Source organism: Moschus berezovskii, chromosome 6 (genome assembly GCF_049115385.1).
Source record: "Moschus berezovskii isolate FMDL1 chromosome 6, NW_MosBer_1.0, whole genome shotgun sequence".
Taxonomy (NCBI): domain Eukaryota; kingdom Metazoa; phylum Chordata; class Mammalia; order Artiodactyla; family Moschidae; genus Moschus; species Moschus berezovskii.
In genome coordinates, this window is record NC_142465.1 from 110,993,938 (window position 1) to 111,012,512 (window position 18,575).

Here is an 18,575-nt window from a genome sequence, read left to right on the forward strand (position 1 = left end):
AGGCCACAGGCAAGAGAGTACTATGGCCATCCCCAGGTACTTCACCTCACTGACTGGAAGGGTCTTTTCTGACCTTGACTCCACTCATTTCATTGAAACTCAAGCAGGAAATTTTCTATTAAGCTTCTGAACTAGAAATGAAACTGATCAGAAAATAATGGTTGAAAGTAAAGATAGGTAAAAATAAATTTTTTAAAATTTACTTCCCTGGGATGACATATGAAATGTAATACATAAAAGATCAATTTAAATCCAACCATGTCAACAATTAACTATAAAAGATATAAACACCCCCAATTAAAAAACAGATTGTAATACTGCCTAAAAACCCAGATTTAACCATATATTTTACAAATACACATATATGCAGACTGACATACCAGAAGAACCCTACCACATGTGCTGTCTACAAAAGACGCCTTTTAAATATAAAGACACAGATAGGCTAAAGGTAAAACAACTGATAAACAGCAAGCTAAAGCAAATTACTCTTCCTAAGGGGAAAATTACCAGTCAGTCCCACTAATGGTAAAAACACAGGAAGGAGGAATGGCTTCTCAGTGAGCAATGTGTCTTATAACAGATCTGTCACTCCACCCATATCTGTATCAGCAAGACTAAATTCTCAGACAAAATTTACTCTATTTTCACCAAAGCTGAAGCCACTCAAGTATTAACAAGGGTAGAAAAGAAGAAAAATCAAAGAATCCAAGTGCTTAACTTGCCATTCTGTAAATTAAGCAATTCCTGGGATTAAAAAAAAAGAAATTCCTAGAAGATAACAGCTACTCCTATTTTATACCCTCCTTTCTGATACGTAATTCTACACATGTATGCATTTGGAAAATACAAACTGTACTATGGATGAACAGTCTAGTAAAGGTAAACAATATGGTTTAAAAAGAAATAATCATATGAACATCTGAAAAAAATGTCATCCCAGACACAATCATACAAATCTGTAACAGACTCTCAGACTTTGTTTCATTAAATGTATTCTTTTCCTAATGAGTTCTCGGAATTGCTGCTCAGATTATTTTCATGGTGATCACATGGTATGACATGCAAAATGAAGTAATCAAGCAATACAACGCACAAACCATCTGCTTTAAACATTTAAATGCTATGATAACTAAGATCAAATGACTGATTTTCATTCTCTTTCTAATTAACCTACTCTTCTTCCTAAACCAGCAGGGGCTCTTCATCTAGCGAAGATATTAAATTTAAACTATCTTAAGGATAAATTCACAGTCACAATCAGGGAAGATCATACAAAGTGAAAAATCACCAAGTCAACTGCAAATAAGTTGGCAAGTAAGATTTTCATTACACAGTAAGTGCTTTCTCTATAGGAAAACCCTCAAGAGCACTTGAAATTTTTTTAGTACAAAATTTTGGAGCACTGAAATTTTTTTAGTGCAAAGATACCAGTATCAAGGTAAATCTGACCCTGAATTACCAGTCTTACCACCATTCTTCTCCTTTCCTAAGTTGTCAATACGCTGCTAACATTGTAAAATCCATAATCTTATTTTCTACCCTGCCAACACCCCCTTCTAAGAGACTGTAAGCTAAGAGCCCATATATACTTTGCAAACAGAGGACTACTCCATACAATGGTATCAAACCACAGTTCCGATCCCTAGCCCTGAAATCATGTAATACTTGCGATGTGCTTCCCTGGTGGCTCAGAGGTCAAAGCGTCTGCCTGCAATGCGGGAGAACCTGAGTTCGATCCCTGGGTTGGGAAGATCCCCTGGAGAAGGAAATGGCAACCCACTCCAGTATTCTTGCCTGGAGAATCCCGTTGACAGACGAGCCCGGAGGGCTACAGTCCACGGGGTCGCAAAGAGTCGGACATGACTGAGCAACTTCACTTTCACTTTGTTTTCATAGGTTACTGATCTGCTTCCAGGCAAAGTCCATCATGTTAGACAATTCCAGAGTACTGGTTGATACCTAATAACAACCCAGGTAGTGAAGGTCTCTAAGCCAAAACTGCAAACAGGCAGTTTTAGTATTAGCTAACTAACCTCTAACCTATACGTGCTGTGGGCAGCATCCCCTTCCAGCTCCTCCTGGTCATTCTACCAGCTTCATACATACAGTCATTAACTTCACATAGCCATTAATTTCAAGGATAACAATGTGCTTCAAATCTCATTTTAAATGCTAATTCAAATTTCAACTTTTCTCAAGTCTTTAATTCATATGATTTTTTTAAAAACTCCCTCATTAAAACATCCCCTGGATACATTTTTATCTTGAGAAAAATATTTTCCAGCAGGTAATTTACAGACATTTATGATGGACAGTTTACCTTTATATCCTGGGAGTTCTAATGCCGACGGTATCTGTACTCTAACAGTGAGCTTACCTACCTGACATGCATGCTGAGAGGACAAAGGAAAAGGATGCACCCTAATTTTTTCACACACCAGACTATGAATTCCCTGGTTATAGGCATAGATGCTGAACATTATCTCCACAAAGAATACAAAACACATCAACTGATTCACTGTGAGTTGGCAGGGTCTCTGTCCAGATCATGATATTACTCGACAAAAGATGAACATCTTGGACCTGACACAAAACAAGAATACAAGGCCAAGAGGACCCAACACAGAACCCTGCCAAAACCTCCCCTTCATCCCACTGCACTGTCACCATCAAAACAATCATATTGAGGGCAAATCCTTTGCTATGTGACTATAATTCAAGTCATGGGCCCAAGTATAATGCATCCCTGAAATTGACATTCTATCCGGCACCAACCAGATGAGAGATCAAAGAAAAAAACCCAAAGCACAGCTAGAACGGGATTCTTAAAACCTAACTATAAGGACTGATGCTAAAGCTGAAGCTCCAATACTTTGGCCACTTCATGTGAAGAGTTGACTCACTGGAAAAGACTCTGATGCTGGGAGGGATTGGGGGCAGGAGGGGAAGGGGACGACAGAGAATGAGATGGCTGGATGGCGTCAGCGACTCGATGGAGGTGAGTTTGAGTGAACTCTGGGAGTTGGTGATGGACAAGGAGGCCTGGTGTGCTGTGATTCATGGGGTCGCAAAGAGTCAGACACACCTGGGCAACTGAACTGAAACAGACAAACAATCCAAAGGAAAGAACACTTGAAATTAGCCATAAAACCTTTCAGTAACTTAAAAATACAATTTTTGCAGCCCCTCTCAGGAAAATACATACAGGCTTTTTAAAAACATACCATCCTTTATTTAAAAATGTAGCTTCACCAATCTGTTTTTTCGGAGCACTGAAAAAATGCCATCACCATAAACTCAGGACAGAAATGACGACTAGCTTTCTCTTCCACTTTCAGGCCTTAAACATCAGTGTTCAACAGCTTTTTAAACAAACCCAGTGATCAAGTTATCAACCCCCTCCCCAGCCCATCCCTGTAATTACCTTCATATCATAGCCATAGGTCTCCCGAATGTCTTCATCAGAATCTGTCTCTTCATCGTCATAGTCCGCCGTTTGTCGAGGGGAAGAAGACACACTGCTCGCCACCCGATTGAAAGCAGACTGCTGGAAACTAGGCAAGTGTCCCTAAATAATGAGCAACCCGGAGATGAAGAGAGGCACTAAATACACACGAGTGTTAATGCATGCCTGAGTACACCAAATTGTAATGAAGCAACTTACTGTTATTTTCTTAATAGTGGTAAGAGATTTGATTTATTGCTTACACACTGACAGATATTACCCCATGAAATAGGGAAAAAAAGAAAATTCGCAACTTGCCTGCAAGTCTGGGTTGGCTGCGGCTTTCTGGAGTTCTGCACTGATGATCTTTTCGGTTTTCTCCCGAGCTGCCTGCTCCACCATCCGCTGGCTCAACACGGACAGCTTGGCCAGGGCAGAAGATAGCTCATCCGTGGCCAGGGCTTGCCGGGCCCTGTCCTGCCAGCTCATGGCACGTTCTGTCAAACACTGAAGGGCCTCCCCCTCAGGCAGCCGCACCGGCAACTTCTGAAGGGATACCAGGAGGGACAGAATCGTCTCCAGCCGCGGCCTTCGAGACCGCATGCAGAGAGGACAAAGGAATTTTACTTCCTTAGCCTGCCAGCTGGACCCCTTCTTCTGGGAACTCGACTTAGGAAGAGGAACACAGCTGTTGTGAAACCAGTCTTTGCAGAGCTCACACTGGAGCATAAACCCGCTCGCTGTCTTGCGGCAAATGCAAAACTTGACGTCCTCTATGCGATCCACCATGCTCATCTTGGCGAGGTTGGCTGCCCTGAGGGAATGCATGGCTTCCAGCTCCTTCTGCTCCCGCTCTTTGAAAACTGCCACCTGCGTATGACAAACATTTAACTGAAGGGAGTCGCTGCAAAATGCTCCCCAAATACCAAATCTTCAAGGGTAGGGACCATCTCCACGTTGCAGACTCATGTTGACAAAGCAGTCTTTTTTTTTGGCCCTTGTAGTATGTGGGATCTTAGTTCCCCAACAAGGGACTGAACGCACAGCACCTCCATTGGAAGCACAGAATCTTAACCACTGGACCACCAGGGAAGTCCCAAGCACTGTCCTTAAACAAACAAACAAAAAATCCACCGTTTCCTAAAATTTGGGGCAGCCTGACAGTTTCTATGCAAATACTCCTTACCTGTGAAATAAGCCAACTGCTGTCATATATGACAATGTCCAGCAGTTGAGTAGAATTGTTTCATAAGGGGCAGGAGAAAGATGGTATGCTTTGAAATGAAGCCACCTTGGTATCAGGCCTGGCTGGCTCTTGTACTTAACAAGACTCCTGATCCAGGATACAGGTTTTCTGAATCTCAGTTTTCCAAAAAATGAGACTAGTAACTTCACTTTGCTGTTTTAAGGATTAAATAAGATAACATGCAACAGTACCTAACTTGGCGCCTGGCACAAGATAAACATTTCATCAGTACTGACTCCCTACCTCCTTCTAATTCATTTTCTGGGAGAAGTTCAATACAAATCAATTTTATTTCTTTCTTGGAATTTCCAGCTAACAGTAACGGCTGATGACTAATTATAGTAAGGTTTTATGTAACTCAATTGAAAAAAATATATAAAAACAAAACTTAATTATCATGAATATTGTCAGGGCATTTTCTTTTTAAACTCTGTTAGCTTTGAAACAATTTTGAGGCAATTTCCAGTGCTATTTGTCTGGCAAGACTGACTCACTAGGCAGGCTAACAAGAAATTATTTCCATCAGCCTCAAAACAGGATCATTTGCAGGCAGGAACGGCCATATGAAGCCACTCAGTGAAATGCGATTCCCCACTATTACATATTGCCCAAGATCATTTTTATTTTCTACTTCCTCAGGCACCTTGTAATCATAACATATCCCTCCTACTCTACAATAAAACCCGTAATTTTAATTATCTACAAACACTTTTTCGCATACTCACTATATTACTGAATGCTACCGAGAGAGGCAGACTGCAAACAGCAGCTGCAGTCAGTCAGCTGGTACCATTCCTTTGAAGAGCACAACAGTATTAAGCACCATTAAACACCCTAAAATCTAGCCTGGTAATCCCATTACTAAGTGTAGGAAAACAATCTGAAAAAAGGAAAAAGGTTAGTCCACTTTGCTATTATCCGTAATACTGAACACCGAGTAACAACAAAAATGATCAGTATCAGAAATGTGTTCAGTAAATTATGGACAATTTGATGGACTACTGGACAACTATTAAAACAACAATAAAGAGGGATATGGAAAGGGCAATCTTAGGGAGAGAGAACAGTTTTATACACTTTAACTCCAAATATTAAAAAGGTGTGAAACATGTACAACCATGAAGTCAAAGATAAACTATACAAAAATAAAACGTTAGGAACATAAGAAAGTGACTGCTTCACAGAACTCTGCATTCACCAAGCAAATTCAAGATGCGCTCTGTTAACTCTTACCACTGTGGCTGTATCTCTGGTTTCTTCTAGTCCCTCCTCCAGATCACTCAGAGGCTCAAGGTCCAGATCCTTTTCTTTTTCTATCAGTTCTTTTACTTTTTTCCTTCTATTTTTTCCACTCCCATAAATACCAATGTCAGTCCGGGGACTAAGCACCTACAAAAATAAAACCAAACATTGCGCTCTGGTTTTAAAAAATCTCAAAACTGAAAATAAAAGTAACAATTTATTGACCACTCACACGTCCCAGACACATTCTTACAAACTTCACATGCATTATTGAACTCAAACCTCTCAACAAGCCTCTGAAGTAGGTGGTATTATCTCCACAAACAATGGGAACAGGTTCAGAAAGGCAAGAAGTTGCCCACAGACACAGTGTTAACACCAGGAATCCGTCCTCAAACATGAAACAATCTTATTCCAAAGTCTATGCTCTTAACTATGTTCAAACTGTTCGACATGAAAAGGGTAATGAGCATTTAAATTTGTGCTTCTCACTATTTACAACAACCAAGACATGGAAGCAACCTAAGTGTCCACTGACAAGAGGAATGGATACAGATGTGGTGCATATATACAATGGAGTACTACTCAGATGCAAGAAAAGAATGATCTGCAGCAATACAGATGGACCAAGAGATGATTACACTGAGTAAGTCAGAACGACAAATATCATATGATATCACTTACATGTGGAATCTAAAAAAAGAAATACATATGAACTCATTTATAAATGAAACAGCTTCACAGACATAGAAAACAAACATGGTTACCAAAGGGAAAAGGTGGGGAAAGGGATAAATTAGAAGTTTGTGGTTAACAGATACACAATACCTATATATAAAAAATAGATAAATAAGGCCCTACTGTATAGCACAGGGAACTATATTCAATACCTTGTAATAACCTATAATGGAAAAGAATCTGAAAAAGAAAATATGTACCTGAATCACTTTGCTGTACATCAGAAACTAATACAACATTGTAAATCAACTGTATTTCAAGGTAAAAAAAAAAAATTTTTTTTTAATTTGTGCTTCTGAGAATAAGATCTTTTGGTGATAGAGTCCACGATAACAACAGAGGTAACATGCAGGCTAACACAGTGTAAGGTGAACTGGAAGTAAGTCTGTTCAAGGTTCCAGATTACTAGCCAACATCTGATACCACCCAGTAGGAATGAACTTGTATAACCACGATCAGATAAACTGACAACAACCCTCACCTTAGGTAATGAGTCACCTACTTCTGGGGAGGGCACTGAAGGGCATGTGCATAAAAATAAACCACTCCTCACCTGGAGCAGTGTGTGGCTGGAATTCTTCTTCAGAAAGGTCCTCCCTGTCCGTTCTCTCCAGGCCCGAGCTGCCGCCACTTGAGACTCCACCTGGGGCAGTGCATCAAGACGCACAGGAATAGGGCGGCCTTTAGCAGATAAGCTCTCCAGCTGCTCCAAGTAAGCATAATTGCTGCCACTCTGGGAAACAGAAGTACAGACTTACATAACTTGTGATCTCTCATGGAGTCTGGCAATACACTATTAGTAGATCTTATAAAGAGTTTAGTGCTAACCTTTTCCATTAACTATCAGTCTTTAAACCTAATTGTATCTCTTAACAGTCTTCCAATGTCCTTTAAAAAATGTTTGCATAAATTCATGTTGTCAAAGGTTTTTAAAAATGAATTAACAAGGGACCCAGTAAGATGTAAAAACTAGTTCACAGGACAATCTAAAAACAAACATATAAATGCAATTAGGAATGGGGAAAAGTGAAAAGTGAAGTTGCACAGTTGTGTCCAACTCTTTGTGACCCCATGGACTGTAGGCTACCAGGCTCCCCCGTCCATGAGATTTTCCAGGCAAGAATACTGCAGTGGGTTGCCATTTCCTTCTCCAGGGGATCTTCCCAACCCGGGGATTGAACCCGGGTCTCCTGTATTGAAGGCAGACATTTTACCGTCTTGGGAGCCACCATGGAAGTCAGGAATGAGGAAAGGAATTTGCTATTAGATGGAAACAGGCATTTAATATCATCCAGGTCAGTGGAATCACCTTTTCTACAGTGTGGAGAATCATTTGTTCCTTACAAATTTAACTGTTTTCCTACAGACTAATTCAGTCACATTACTATCGTTTTCTTTTTTTTTTAAACAATGGACCTCCAGGGAAGTCCCCATAGCATCTTTTTATTTATTTTGGCTACAGTGGGTCTTCGTTGCTTTGTACTGGCTTTCTTTAGTTGTGGAGATCAGGGGTTACTCTTTATTGTAGGGAGTGGCCTTCTCATTGTGGTAGCTTCTCTTGTTGTGGAGCACAGGCTCTAGGTGCGTGGGCTTTAGTAGTTGCAGAACATGGGCTCAGCAGTTGTGACTCGTAGGCTTAGATCCACAGCATGTGGAAACTTCCCGGACCAGGGATTGAACCTGTGTCCCCTGCACTGGCAGGAGGATTCTGATCCACTGTGCCACCAGGGAAATTCCTACTATCGTTTTCAAATAATTGACAGAGTTGTAATTAGCATGGTCAAAGAAAGCCTAAGGCACACAATCCGAGAATCAAATAAACCTGGGTGGTTCGCTAAACAACATCCCCTACTGCACTGAAAGGACATCGTAGTCTCTTCTGCCTGTTTCAAAGTCTTTTCAAAAATTTTCCAACTATTATAGAGCATTGTCTTAGTTCTGACAACCTCCTCCATTTACAGACAAGAGAGGATATTCTACCAAGTTAACAACGTGTCAGTATTTCCACTTAATGAAAATAATCAGTTTTTAAACTCAAGAGTGCTTTAAATTTACTGACATTAAATAATTAAATCATTACAGGAAATGGAAGAGTTATTCAGTAATCCATCCCAGGGTCCTGGCAAGGACATCAGAGTATCAGGTTGGTGGCCCACAGACGACAATCCAGTGATCCCTCAGACGGGACGACTCTCCAAGCGGACATACAGAACACCTTCTGGCTAAGCCAGGACACAGCCTCTCCCAGCCTGTGTACCCTGAAGGACAGCAGAAAATGTTCACTTTTTAAGAGCCCCCAAGTCCATCCTCCCACCAAAGGGAAGAGCTTGGTGAGAAACAGTCCTCGGAAAACCATAGCAAATACCTCTACTTGCCAGCTCAGTTCTTCAATCATAAACAGCCAACTAAGGATTATCAGTCATCTGATAACTGCCTGAAACTGGTCAAAGATGAAACAGAGGGGAGTCCTGATGAAAACAATTTTAAAACACAGAACAGAAAGAATAGCAACTAAGCAGGTCCCAGAAAAACTCAACTGAAAAGAAAGCAAAACAAAAGTCATTAGACCATGACACCTCCTCTTTCTAAGGGCAACAGCTGTTTACTGGGAGAGCTGGTTTCTCTTCTCTTACAGTCCAGTCCTACAAGATACTCACCACTGTAAACGCTGCAGTGAATGGTCTCTGTAACTCAGAAGGAACCTTATGTATTCAGGCGTACTTTCATCTCCAGCACTTAATTCACTATTTTGAGTTACAAATGTATATAATACATGTCTTTTCAACTAGAATATGCCATTTTGAGGTCCCGGGTTGTGTCTTTACACCCTTCTCTCCCATGTCTACTCCCCAAAATCCAGGAGAGTCCCAAGAGTATTGTGGGGTTCAATAAATGTCAGTTTCATTTTCTTTTCCTGCTACTTGTTTCAAAAGTAATTAGAGGACAGTGGGGAGGGGGCTAAATTAGGAGTTTGGGATTAACATATACCCACTCCTGTACTTTCCTGGTGGCATAGTGGGTTAAGAATCTGCCTGCCAATGCAGGGGACATGGGTTCAATCCCTGGTCTGGGAGGATTCCACACGCCTGTGCACCACAACTACTGAGTTCACACACCCCAGAGTCCTTGCTCTTCAACAAGAGAAGCCACTGCAATGAGAAGCCCAAGCACAGCAACGAAGAGTAGCCCCCGCTTGCTGCAACTAGAGAAAGCCCGCGCAAAGCAACAAAGACCCATGACAGCAAAAAATAAATAATTCTTTTTAAAGTACACACAATATATATAAAATAGGTAAACAACAAGGGCCCACTGTATAGCACAGGGAACTATACTCTGTCTTGTAGCAACCTATAACAGAAAAGAATCCGAAAAAGAGTATATATATATATAAAAAACTGAACCACTTTGCTGCACACTTAAAATAAGCACAACACTGTAAATTAACTATACTTCAATTTTTAAAAAGTTACTCATGTACATGGCAAGAGAGTCAAATACAGCAGGAAGTAAACTCCCTCCTGCTAAGCATCAATTAAATGGCTAATTCTGTCATCTCTCACAGCAAGAAGTCGACAGAAACAAGTAATGTTTAAATAGGTAATACATGTTTAAAAATCAGATGAAAGAACAAGTACACAATTATTTTACTATAGAAATAAAGGCTTCAAGGATTCAGGTGTGAAACAGTATTCCCTGAACGGTGGACAACTCAAGAGGTTCTTTACCTGAATAGCTTCCACTTTAGCTGTCCATTCTCGGGCCTTCTGTAAGGCTTCTTTCAGGGACAACACATTGGGCAGAAAGGCTGGAATGCTCTTAGCTTCATTCACGATGCTTTCTAAACTTGCCACACTGTGCCGAGGCCTTGATAAACATAAAAACAGGGAGGACACATGAGGATAAGTCAAACTACTACCAACACTTAAATAGCACTTTACAACATGTAAAAGAACTTTCATACATGTGACTTCACTTAATTCTCACCATAAGCCTATGAGAGAAGCAAACAGCTATTACCTTCATTTCCATTTTACAGATAAGTTTAACTCAAGTTCAATTATTTCCTCAAAGTCATTTAATGCAGTAAATAGCACACATGAAACACTGACTCAGAATCAGTGTCAGATCCCGTGCTCTTTCCTACACTAAACTACCTCTCTATCAGTTCCCACAGGATCTGAAACTGTCAGAGATGCATAAGAGACAGCAAGGTAGGAAGCAGTAGTCTAGAAGTCCACCGATGTTGACATTTAATTCAACTATAAGCACTAAACCTCGTTACACAAAGATGACCAAAATACAGACCTTATTCTAAGAAGTACACTTGTACTGGGAACTAACAACAAATGACTATGGGTTCACTACTAGGGAAATAGTGATTAATCTGACCTGGGAGAGTTGAGAAGGGTTCTGAACTGGGCCTTAAATAAGAAGTGTGATTTGGTCGTGTGAAGGGTTAAAGGAAAAACATCAGAAATTTAATGAACAAAGATGTGGAGAAAACTTGAAGTTGTTAAAAACAAGTTTAAGATGAGGGATAGTGAGAACGGGAGGCGGGGTGGGAATAACAGCAAGAAGGAGGGGAATCTGGCAGAAAAGAAAGATACAGATTAAGAGGTCTTCAGGGCTGTGAATTAAGGTCTATGTGAGCAATGGGAAACCACTGAGAGTGGGAACAGTTTGAGCACCCATGAACCCTACTATGTGCCAAGCACTGGGCTATGTCCTTGGGACGATTAATGCACATGATATAGTCCTTGCCTTCATGAAACCTTTTAATCTTGGGGGAGGTTACAATACACCATAACTGCAATAATAAAGGAAAAGGAAGATGCTGTCAGAATATACAGTAGGGGGACTTGGTTGACTTGGCAGTAAGGAAGGCTTCCTAGAAGTGACCTCTAAGCTGGCCTCTCCTTTCTGAATAGGAATTAGTCAGGAATGCCAGGACCAGGCCAGGGGAGGGGTGGTGGAGGTGCATCATGGTAGGTGGACAGAGGGGAAAGGTATACCCCAGGGTTGACGCAGGGAGGGAGGGTCATTATGTCTGGTACACAGAACACAAGAAAAAGAACGGCAAGGGGTCATGGTAGATACTTAAGCAAGGGGCTAGATTACAAAAAGTCAGGTTGCGGAAGTCTGAACTTCACCCCAAGGGAATTAGGAAACAGTGATGGGCTTTAAGCAGGCAAGTCAAACTGTCACTTCTGCACTTTGGGAAAATACTAATTTCACTGTGAAGAATGGATGACAGAGGGGTGAGGTTATAGACAGAACCTGGTGCTGTGTGCTAAGCCAGCTGTAACAACAGCCCAAAGAAAAAGAATGAAAGAGAAAAACACCAAAGAAACAGCATCAGCAGGACTCGGGAGCTGAGTCTGAGGGGAAGGAAATGAGATGGCGAGGCTGACACTAATTTCCAGAGTTCTGGCTTGTTCAAATGAGTCAAAGAGGGTTTAATTCAAAGAAAACAGGAACAAAGGAAGAGAACACAGGAAGCAGTGGATGAAGGTTATTTTGAATACGGGAGTCTGAGGCACCTACAGGACATCCTCTGGAATTATTTAACAAGCAGATGATAGCTACAGGTAAAAAAACAAATTCATGTTCTAGATGAGGATTTGTAGTTAAGTCTGCACAAAGATGGTAAATGGAGACAAGAAGTGAGATGAAATTTCCAAGGAAGTATACAAAGTGAGCAGAGAAGTGGCCTAGGTCAGAATCCTGGGGAAAGCACTCTCAAAGAGGCAGAGAGAGAGGCCAAAACCAGGAGGAAGAGATCCAGAAAGGAGCAGTTAACAGCTAACCAGCGCTTAGGATGCAGACTGTTAGGGATGCATTTCAGAAGAGCTTCGACAGGAGCTGGAAAACTGACTCCATCAGTCCTCTCTACCAACTTCATTTTCTTCATGACACTAATTTGCTGAAACTATGGGAAGATCTCCTGGAGAAGGAAATGGCAACCCACTCCAGTATGCTTGCCTGGAGAAACCCATGGACAGAGAAGCCTGACAGGCTACATACAGTCCATGGGATTGCAAAGAGTCAGACAGGAGTGAGTGACTAACACTTTCACTTTTCATTCACTTCTTCATCTGTCTCTCCCCACTATGCTGGCCAATTTTAGAACAGACTTTCCTATCAAATGAATCCAAAATAAGTGACTGGCAAAGTAATTAAGCACATGGAAACCTTGGAATGAGGTGGAAAAGGCTTTAAATTTGAGCTGTATTATTTAACAACTATGTGATCTCTGTAAGCATCCCAATTTCCTCATCCTCACAAAGGAAATTATATTAATATTAATCTTTGGTGAAAAAATACTTTCATACAGAGCATGGAAGTCAAACTGACGAACACCTGACTTCAACCTCGCAAGTCTATTGGGTGCCGATGCTAATGCCTCCCGTTCTCCTGCCTGACTCTCATCTCCCTCTACTTCCCCGCGTGAATCCCCTGCTGGGGTAAAATAAATACTACTCAGCTTCTGTCACCTGGGCACACACTGACACATTCCTTTAACTGATCTTAGGACATTTCTCTCGGAGAAGGCAATGGCAAGCCACTCCAGTGTTCTTGCCTGGAGAATCCCAGGGACAGCGGAGCCTAGTCGGTTGCCATCTATGGGGTTGCACAGAGTCGGACACGACTGAAGCGACTTAGCAGCAGCAGCAGGACATTTCTCTTACCTCCCCTCCCACTTCAATCCAACTCATTCTTCAAGGCTTGACTTATGTTCTCCTCTCTCAAGCGTCTCTTAAAACCATCCAAGCTACAATGATCTTTCCCCCTCTGATTCTAGCATTTTTCTGTTCTTCTCAGTTAACAACATACTGCAGCAGGGCTTTGTATTTCTTAGCTCCTAACTAGAATAACAGTAACGGTGAGGCTGTGAACAAAACACTATTTTGTATCACTTACTGAAGTACTTAACAAAGGACTCTGCACACAGTGTGCTCACAAGATTTGAAACTGTCCGTGTACAGACAGACCCACTTGATAACCTAGTGACCACCCGGGGAAGGCACAAGACATTCAACTCAACAGACCTTTATGTTCCTCCTCCCTCTCTACTTTCTAACCTACAACTTAAAGAGGGGACAGTCACCAATAGATGTGTTCACCTTGCCTGTAGGCAGACCTTGGCCTTCTCTTCCCATCGCTCAGAGACCGTGAGGAGCTCCTGAAGCTCGGCCATCGCTTTCTCCACAGCATGGTGGGGTGCCAAGCCTACCCCAGAGTCTATCAACTTCTTCATGACATTCAAGGTGACCTGTTGTGGGTCTGACAGCGTCAGTCTTACTTCATCCAACCAGCGAGCTTGCTGCAGCTCCTGCTTTAGCCGAGCTAACTCCGGGAGCTCCACATACAGACTGGAGCCCATATCGATCAACATCTGGAGTTTGGATGAGTCTGGGGTCTCGTCCATCATGGCCTCCTGAGCACGCTCATGAAACTCCTCCACGTCATCAAGCAAATTCTGAAAAGGTCAAAGGAATAAAGAACAAACTTAGAAAATACAAAATGAGTATGGAATACACATGGTTCTGGCAAACTACCAAATTCTAGACTATTTAATAATCTCACCATCATAGCACCAAACAGACATATGATAAAGACATAAATATGCTTCTCTGTAATTACTTACACACCCCTTTTCAATATGATTAAGTCACTTTATTTTCTGGGGCTCAAAAATCACTGCAGACGGTGACTGCAGCCATGAAAACTGAAAGACATTTACTCTTTGGAAGGAAAGTTATAACCAACCTAGGCACCCAACTCCAGTACTCTTGCCTGGAAAATCCCATGGACGGAGGAGCCTGGTAGGCTGCAGTCCATGGGGTCACGAAGAGTCGGACACGACTGAGCAAATTCACTTTCCCTTTTCACTTTCATGCATTGGAGAAGGAAATGGCGACCCACTCCAGTGTTCTTGCCTGGAGAATCCCAGGCAGAGCCTGGTGGGCTGCCGTCTATATGGGGTCGCACAGAGTCGGACACGACTGAAGCAACTTAGCAATAGCATAGAGTATATTAAACAGCAGAGACATTACTTTGCCAACAAAGGTCCGTCTAGTCAAGGCTATGGTTTTTCCAGTAGTCATGTACGGATGTGAGAGTTGGACTAAAAAGAAAGAAGAATTGATGCTTTTGAACTATGGTGTTGGAGAAGACTCTAGAGAGTCCCTTGGACTGCAAGGAGATCCAACCAGTCCATCCTAAAGGAGACCAGTCCTGAATATTCATTGGAAGGACTGATGTTGAAGCAGAAACTCCAATACTTTGGCCACATGATGTGAAGAGCTGACTCATTTGAAAAGACCCTGATGCTGGGAAAGACTGAAGGCAGAAGGAGAAGGAGACGACAGAGGATGAGATGGTTAGATGGCATCACCGACTCAATGGACGTGAGTTTAAGTAAACCCTGGGAGTTGGTGATGGACAGGAAGGCCTGGTGTGCTGCCGTCCATGGGGTCCCAAAGAGTCAGACACGACTGAGCAACTGAACTAGTCACTTCATGACTGCTAACTTAGGTGTAGGCACTAGTACAGGCACACAGCATTAAACAGAAAATACAACATCCTTGTCTTCAAGGAACACATGTTTTAATGTAAGTGGCCAGATACTGAAGACATGAATATAATGCTCCAGTTAGTTTTCAGTGCTATAAAACAGGGCAATTCAATACAAAAATGATCAGAGGTGATGAGGTGGCGGGGGTAGCATATTACTTCACAGTGATGATCACAACCAAAACTACAATGAGGAGGTACAAGAGGAAGACTAGTTCAGGAAGGGCAAATAATAACTGCAAACACTTTTAAAAAGGAATGAGCTTGTGTCTTGGTCCAAAGTGGATGATGGAGAGCGAAGTGGATACGAGAGAAAAGTGGTTAAGGAACAAGCAGAGGTCAGATTACACAGTGCCATGTAGATTAATTACAATCACTTCGCATTTCATTCTGATGGCTTTAGGGAACCACGAGAGGATCTTAACCATGGGGAAGTGATATGACTTGATTTCTATTTTACATAATCACTCTGGTTACTGTATGAAAAATGAACTCTCAGGAACAAGAGTAAAAGAAGAGAGACCAGTTAAGGAGCTGCTGCAGCAATCTAAGGGGCAGAGACCCACGGTTTAGGGCATAATTTAAGTGATGGAGATGATGACCAGCAGTCGACTCTGGAAGACATTTTAGAGGCAACAATAATAACAGCACTTGTTTTGAAACTGAATGTGGTATATAAGGGGAATAAGGCAATCAAGGATTTTGATTCATCTCATCTGAAAACGCCTTTCAGCCCACCACAGGCAAATGCAGTGGCTGCAACTGGATGGCCGAGTCTGCAGAAAAGAAGAAAGGCATTCAGAGCTGGGCATCAACTGGATACAGGTGATATTTAATGCCACCAAGTAGACATCAGGACCTCGAGAAGAAAGGGCCAAGACTCCCAATATACTCTAAACCCAGAAGCCAAGCTGAGGAGAAAACAGCTTCCCTGAAGAGGAAGGAACTGTGAATCATGAATCTGAGATAACCACAGTGTGGTGTCAGATGTTTAGAAAAGAAAATCTCTCAGGAAGGAAAGCATGGTCAATAATCAGAACACTCCTATGGCATGGGGTTCAGACAACACAACTGACATTTATTTCACTGTTGATAACCTTGACAAAAACCATTTTAGTTACCCAGCCCTGGCCAAATCACAAGAAGACACCACAACTTATCAAAAGCTAACTATGCAGATTGACGTATCTGAGAGACACTACTGAGATTTTACATATTCATTAAGCCATGATGACCCTGGTAATTTCGAGTCCTGCATTTTCAAAAGTCCTTGGGCTAGTAATTCACTGATATATTGATTCCTTTAACTAATTTTTTGCATTTCAATTACATCTACATGAAATGGAGGTTCTGGCCTAAAAGTAACAGAGAAAAAATCTTTTCAAACTAGCCTTAGTTCCAGAATTTTAAAGGAGGAATTAAAGACTAAGAATGAAACCAAGAGAGTTCTTACTACCTACTGAAAAACCTTAAACAGCAGCACTTTTCTGAGAAAAGAAACATACAGAACAAAAAAACAAATCAAGACACACTATTCTCTTTACCCAAAACAGGAAGGATATTACCCCAAAAAGAACATGACACTCCACCTTTACTTGTCGAGCTTGGCTGATGACACACGGAAGACTGAAGAGCTGCTGGACAAAGGCCTTCAACTCCTCCACTGTCAGTTTGGTCCGCGTCCTCCCACCATCTGGGCTCTGCCTGTTGTCAGACAATGTTGAGACATAAATAAGAAAATTCAATCACTCCAACATCAAAGGGGCTTCTAGTCTCTTCAGAATTCTAACCCCAAAAATCCCAAAACACAAGTGTCTGAGGGATTTCATTTTCAAATGAGATTCTTAGCTCTTCAGTTAATGGCTGAAAGATTGAACTCTCTAAATTACAGTTCTTTCAACCTTACAAGTACTAAACATTTCAAACATTTAATAAATTCTCACAGTAAAATGTTAAGTTCACTCATAAAACTAAATCCTCCATCTCAGGAAACTTAAGATGTAGAACAAAGGCCTTTAACTTGGCTTAGGAGATAACAAACCCTGTGAAACTGACTCCAGATTACGTCTGTACGTACGTACACTTGTCTAAGAAAAGGGTCTCTAAGCTTTGGCCAGATTCTCCAAGGCGGGGGAGGCGGGGGTCAGAGATCCAGTGACAGGTGCGGAGTCCTGACTGATAACTGGTCTCTCATAAAACAGAAGATTAAAAAATGTACAAAGTAAATAAAAACATAATGTGAACTGCTATAGAAAAAACCATTTAGACACAAGGAATGTGTTAAATGAAACACTGCCACAGAAAATGAAACACGTGAAGTACGTTAAATCCAGGGCATATACTACCATGCTCCTTAATAACCTCCCCTGTACCCAGGTCACTCTCTGCTGCCACTTGCCTTCAGCCTGCAGTATCATCTATTTACAAACACCTATTACACACCTACTATGTGCCAGGCATGCTTCAAAGCACAGCAAATGAGAAGGATGAAAATCCCACAGTCTACTCTAGCATATCTTCCAGTAGGGTAGGAAAAGTAGGAAATAAGACAGTAAGTAGATTCGTCTACCAGGAGAAAAGCAGGAAAGAAGAATAAAAAGGCTGTAATTTTACAAGGCTGTCAGAGAAGGCCTCTCCAAGAATGTGATGTCTAAAAAAGACTTGGAAGAAGCAAGTGAATAAGCCAGCTAGGTATTCCGGAACACAGCCCCAAGAAGAGCTAAGAGCAAACATGCAGGCCCTAAGTAGAGGACATGGTGAGGGTGAAGAGCAGGGGGAGCACAGTCAGGATGACGAGCAGGGGGAGGTCGTTCAGGCTGAGCAAGAGAAGCGCAAGCAGGAGGAGACAAGGCTGGGGCATTACTTGGGGAGGGATAACATGGCCTCACAGACTGTCAAAATAAAACAGAAAACCACTAGGGAATTCTCAGTCTTACCTGTGTTTCTGCTTTTTGCTCAGAAGCAGCTGAGCCACAGAAGCACACGTCTCAGCTTCTTTTACAGCATCCCTAAGTTTTCGAAAGAGATCATTCTCTGGGTATTTCCTATCCTCAGCATCCTCCAGCATTACTCGTAAGTCAATCAAATCTGTAAAAACAAAGAGAGCCATATACTGTCACTACAGAAAATAAAAAGCCACTCACCAACCATATTAGCAAAAACACCACAGCTCTGAAAATCCCGCCAATACAACTGAAGCTTATGACCAGGTGGCTTGATCCTAATCCTGAGAATTTCTCGGTTCAGTCGCTCAGCCATGTCTGACTCTTTGCGACCTCATGGACTGCAGCATACCAGGCCTCTCTGTCCATCACTAACTCCTGG

General features: G+C 41.8%; 1 protein-coding gene across 3 annotated transcripts in view; it reads right to left on the reverse strand.

Annotated features, from left to right (window-relative positions):
• Positions 1–18,575, reverse strand: part of KDM5A (lysine demethylase 5A) — a 66,251-nt gene that overhangs the window by 15,667 nt on the left and 32,009 nt on the right. For all 3 annotated transcript variants that reach the window (XM_088837420.1, XM_088837419.1, XM_088837421.1), the window contains exons 17-24: positions 18,188–18,338; positions 16,841–16,955; positions 13,799–14,154; positions 10,400–10,538; positions 7,228–7,407; positions 5,928–6,083; positions 3,767–4,318; positions 3,428–3,571 (exon numbers count right to left, since the gene is read on the reverse strand). In XM_088837420.1, the coding sequence (XP_088693546.1) occupies positions 3,428–3,571; positions 3,767–4,318; positions 5,928–6,083; positions 7,228–7,407; positions 10,400–10,538; positions 13,799–14,154; positions 16,841–16,955; positions 18,188–18,338 (1,793 nt within the window). The remainder of the gene's footprint in view (positions 1–3,427; positions 3,572–3,766; positions 4,319–5,927; positions 6,084–7,227; positions 7,408–10,399; positions 10,539–13,798; positions 14,155–16,840; positions 16,956–18,187; positions 18,339–18,575) is intronic.